This window comes from Primulina tabacum, chromosome 15 (genome assembly GCF_025594145.1).
Source record: "Primulina tabacum isolate GXHZ01 chromosome 15, ASM2559414v2, whole genome shotgun sequence".
Lineage (NCBI taxonomy): Eukaryota > Viridiplantae > Streptophyta > Magnoliopsida > Lamiales > Gesneriaceae > Primulina > Primulina tabacum.
The window spans coordinates 36,128,984-36,133,177 of NC_134564.1; the positions used below are offsets into that span (position 1 = coordinate 36,128,984).

Genomic DNA, 4,194 nt, shown 5'->3' on the forward strand with positions numbered 1-4,194 from the left:
CACTTAAATGTCAGAATCTTTCTATGGGGCATATATATTAACGACATGAAATGAAATTATTATCCTTTTTTCCCTTGAGAATTTTATTTTTATTTTTTTAAAAAAGCATCACTCATTGCAACACTAAAGCATATAATTGTCCTTATTTTGCATGCACATGCTTTTCTTGATCATCATGATGTTGCTGTGTACCTGAAATTTTATATATTCATTGGACAATATGTGAATCAATTCCTAAATTTCAATCTATGTTATGATTATTATCACAGAACAACGCATATGATCATTGAATCAAGAGTTGTCAATCCATTCTTCCTTCCCATTTTTTTCCAAAAATATCCAAGAAACCTCAGCGATTCGTGCGATTTTACAGACTTATATATCATTCACTGTTAAAGAACCGTGAGTTTTCCCATATGAAAGCTTGCTTTTTCTTGCATATACACGCACCAAAGATGCATCTCGCCTCAGATTTAAATCTTGAAAAACCAATAAGATGGTATTTTTAAAATTAAGTAATTGTTAAGAATGATAATCTTGACAGTTTTTCAGTAACTATGTAGCACTTATTGGATATATGTACAAGTATGTATGTATCAAATGATACCTGATTATGGACAGGGATTATACAAACTACGCAAAACCAAGCAGAGAGGAAAACGAATATATTTTCAAACAAAACAAGAAATGCCTTTCCATTTCAAAACTTTCCTACTAAATTACTCCGATCATGTACCGCAGTGAATGACATCGTAGCCTGTGAAGAAGGTGCAGAAGTAAAAGTCGAGTTATCCACAATGTCTGAGCTGGGGGAGTTGTAAGTTGAAGATATGTGATCAACTCCAGGTTTCGGCTTGGATTTGCTTCTAACCTTCAAATCCATGAAATCCGAGATTAAGCCCGGTTTTGTTATCTTATCACGAACTTTTTTCTCACCGATAAGCATACGAACAACGGTTGACATTAAAGGACGAAGCTTGGTTGCGTCTTGCATGCAGAGCAGACCAATTTTTAAGAACCTGCAAGCCTGTTCGGCATCAAAATCTCCATTAAGTGATGTGTCTACTAGTGTCACGAGCTTGTTTCTCTCATAAAGTTGCCATGCCTGAAACAACAATTTTATAGTTATGCAAGCATGTGCATGAAAATTGTAAGATGTTTCATCAAAAAGACTTTAGGATTTCTCATTTACTCATCAAACATTAGGCTGCAACATTATTCTTTTTTTCGCAGTATGTTACCACTATACCGGGGAATTATAGTTGGTGATAATAACGCAATCAAAATCCTATAATATACACAATAATTCAAGCATCGTATTTCGATCATTGTATCACATAATCAGCCATACATAGAGTAAGGATAATTATCACTTCCCAAAAAATTCCCTCCCAAAAATTACTTAAATCTGCAACTAATGGAGTCGCAATTCCTGTTTAGTTCTGTACGTAGTATAACGATTCGTAACTTTCAGTTCTTGCAAATATAAAACTACAATAAAAATCGGTTTGGATTAACCTCCAAACAAAATTTGCGAAAATATTTCGATGAGCACTGAGCACACTAGCAGCAAACCAAACTGTGCAAGTGACTATTTGATGAAATCATACCCTTTCAAGGATGTACTGTTCCTCTGGGGGTAATCGTGTATTTGTATTGCATCTACCGCTGACTATTTCAATAAGCAGAACGCCAAAACTATAAACATCTGACTTACTTCTCAGCTGGCCTCTGATGGCATACTCTGGTGCTAAATAACCTCTGCAATAACAGACACAGATTCAGGTTAATTCGCTCTTCTGCACACTATCACATGAAAAGAAGACGGATTATACGAGCAGCCTTCAATTGCAGTCATCACATTCTTATAAGAATCTTATTTTGAAAAATTATCCAAGATACAACCGGGAAAAGATGCACGAATGACTACTAGAAAACCAAAAACTTACAAGGTTCCTGCCACGCGTGTACTGACATGAGACGTGTCCACAGGGATGAGCTTTGCCAGGCCAAAATCCGAAATTTTAGGGGTTAGATCCTTGTCAAGAAGGATGTTGCTTGCTTTGATATCTCGGTGAACAATTTGTGGTCTCACCTCCTCATGAAGATAGGCAAGTCCTCTAGCAATTCCAATGCAAATTTTAACTCGAGTGTGCCAGCTGAAGCGAATGCTGCTGCGACCTCCACCTAGAGCAGGAGAAATGACATTATCAGACCAAGTTCATTCATGAAAAGTTCGGGAAAAGTAATTTTTATATAGCATTTTGCAATCAAGAACAAAAGAGGGAAGGAGAAATACCAAGAAGCGTTTGTGCAAGGCTGTTATTCTCGAGGTAGTTGTAAACAAGAATCCTTTCATTGCCATCCACACAACAACCATATAGCTTAACTACATTTTCATGCTCTATATCTGAAATTACTTTAATTTCTGTCAAGAACTCCGATACTCCTTGTCTTGACCCAGAAGAGAGAACCTTTATAGCTGCCATCCGCCCATTTCTAAGCTTTCCCTACTCGATATAGAATTTCTCAAATCAGCACTAAAAATGTATAACTGCTAAAATCTTTTATCATGAGACTAAAAAAATACTTCTTTTACCTTAAAAACACATCCGAATCCACCTTCCCCGATTTTATTAGATGGACTAAAATCATTTGTAGCGGTCCTCAGCTCGTTGTATGAATAAAGAATAACATTGTGGACTTGTGAGAGCTCTGTGCAAATTTCAAATTGTTACAATCGCCAAAATCACTAAAGGACAAACAAGCTATTTATAATCCAAAGATCGAAACTTTTTACCATCACCAAGCTCGTGGCGTCTAGTTATCAAACCCCTTCCTCTACCGCACAAAGAGGAAAGACAGGTCATAACTCTAGTTATCGAATCCCTTCTCCTACAAGGAATCAAATGCCCCCCTGCCATTTGAAACACAAATTATAATCACAATCAATATAGAAATCTTTCCGTAGCATACACAGCAACAGAAATGAGAGTGGAGCAACAATTTTTATTGAATATCGTGGAGGACCATAAATCTTCTTCATTTTTCAGAAACATCACAAAGTTTTGAAATATCGGGTTTTCGTAAACTGATCATGGAACTAAATAAAGAATGCCCCTGACTGTGAATTAAGCCATCGAAAACATGTAGTTAAACGGGACCGTGCAGATGACATTACACTTTAGGCAGGAAAATTTTAATGAACAAACATCTAAGAAAGGAATCCAGAAAAGAACAAAAGATTGGGCAATTCGTTGCCAAGTACTTAAGCTACAATCATTAGCGGCAGTATCAAATGTATGATCTCCACCCGCGTCGACTTAAATCATAAGATGAACAAATAAAATCCCAAGAACACAGCTGCCCAGCAGAAAGAAAATTAATCCAGAAACCGAAAATCCAGAAGAACTAAAACTATATAAGAAAAAGGCACCTGAGAACCCCAGAAAACCAATCTGGAAATATCAGAAAGGGGAGCGGGATATCCAGGCAAACCGCTTCAAACTACAAAAAAATATAAGACTAATCACAATAATAACAGGCAGAGGGATCTTGAATCTTGATTAGTAATGATAGTTCATCAAGAAATGCAAAAGGTCAAGGAACTTTAACGCCTGAAGAAAGTCTGGCGTGTAAAAGTCAACCCCGATGACCAACTCGGTCGGGTTTCTTTTGGTCTTCGCTATTTTTTTTTAAATAATATAATATATTAAAAAAGTTTGTGATAAAGTGGTGTTTCATTTAGGAAGTGCCAAACGGCTTCTCTTTTTATATAATCAAAAATCGTATTCTATGAGACAGATATCGTATTTGGGTCATCCATAAAAAAATATTATTTTTTATATTAAGAGTGTTATTTTTTATTGTGAATATCAATTCGTGCACGGTGGATTCTTCAAAAAGCCATCATAACTGATTTCATGCTGAACTATGCATAAAAGTCACCAATAATTAGTGCAAAAATGACAAAATCTTGTAGGAAGACTTGCCTTTTTTTTTTGGGTTAATAAATAATGAAGTCCGAGTCATCCCCTCCCCACTCCCACTCCCACTCCATATGGAAGCATTGCTCCCATTGGGCTTATTCGATTCCACCCCTTCACTACTAGGCCCAAGAGTAATAAATCTCTATATGACACTCAAGCTACATATTAGGCCCAATATTAAAAGTAGCCCAAACAAAAACCTAGA

The 4,194-nt window shown here is 36.3% G+C and overlaps 1 protein-coding gene across 2 annotated transcripts; it reads right to left on the reverse strand.

The window, feature by feature from the left end:
• Window positions 1-574: 574 nt before the first annotated feature.
• Window positions 575-3,696, reverse strand: LOC142527516 (cold-responsive protein kinase 1-like). Of its 2 annotated transcripts, none has more exons than XM_075632345.1 (7): window positions 3,437-3,696; window positions 2,801-2,917; window positions 2,600-2,715; window positions 2,300-2,510; window positions 1,950-2,187; window positions 1,611-1,761; window positions 575-1,027 (listed from the first exon to the last, which is right to left on the reverse strand). In XM_075632345.1, exons 2-7 carry the CDS (start codon window positions 2,868-2,870, stop codon window positions 701-703), a joined length of 1,113 nt encoding a protein of 370 aa, XP_075488460.1. In that variant the 5' UTR covers window positions 2,871-2,917; window positions 3,437-3,696; the 3' UTR covers window positions 575-700. The 2 variants fall into 2 exon arrangements, with proteins under 2 accessions (XP_075488460.1, XP_075488459.1); XM_075632344.1 differs by having other exon boundaries at window positions 575-1,105.
• Between the last annotated feature and the right edge of the window lie 498 nt (window positions 3,697-4,194).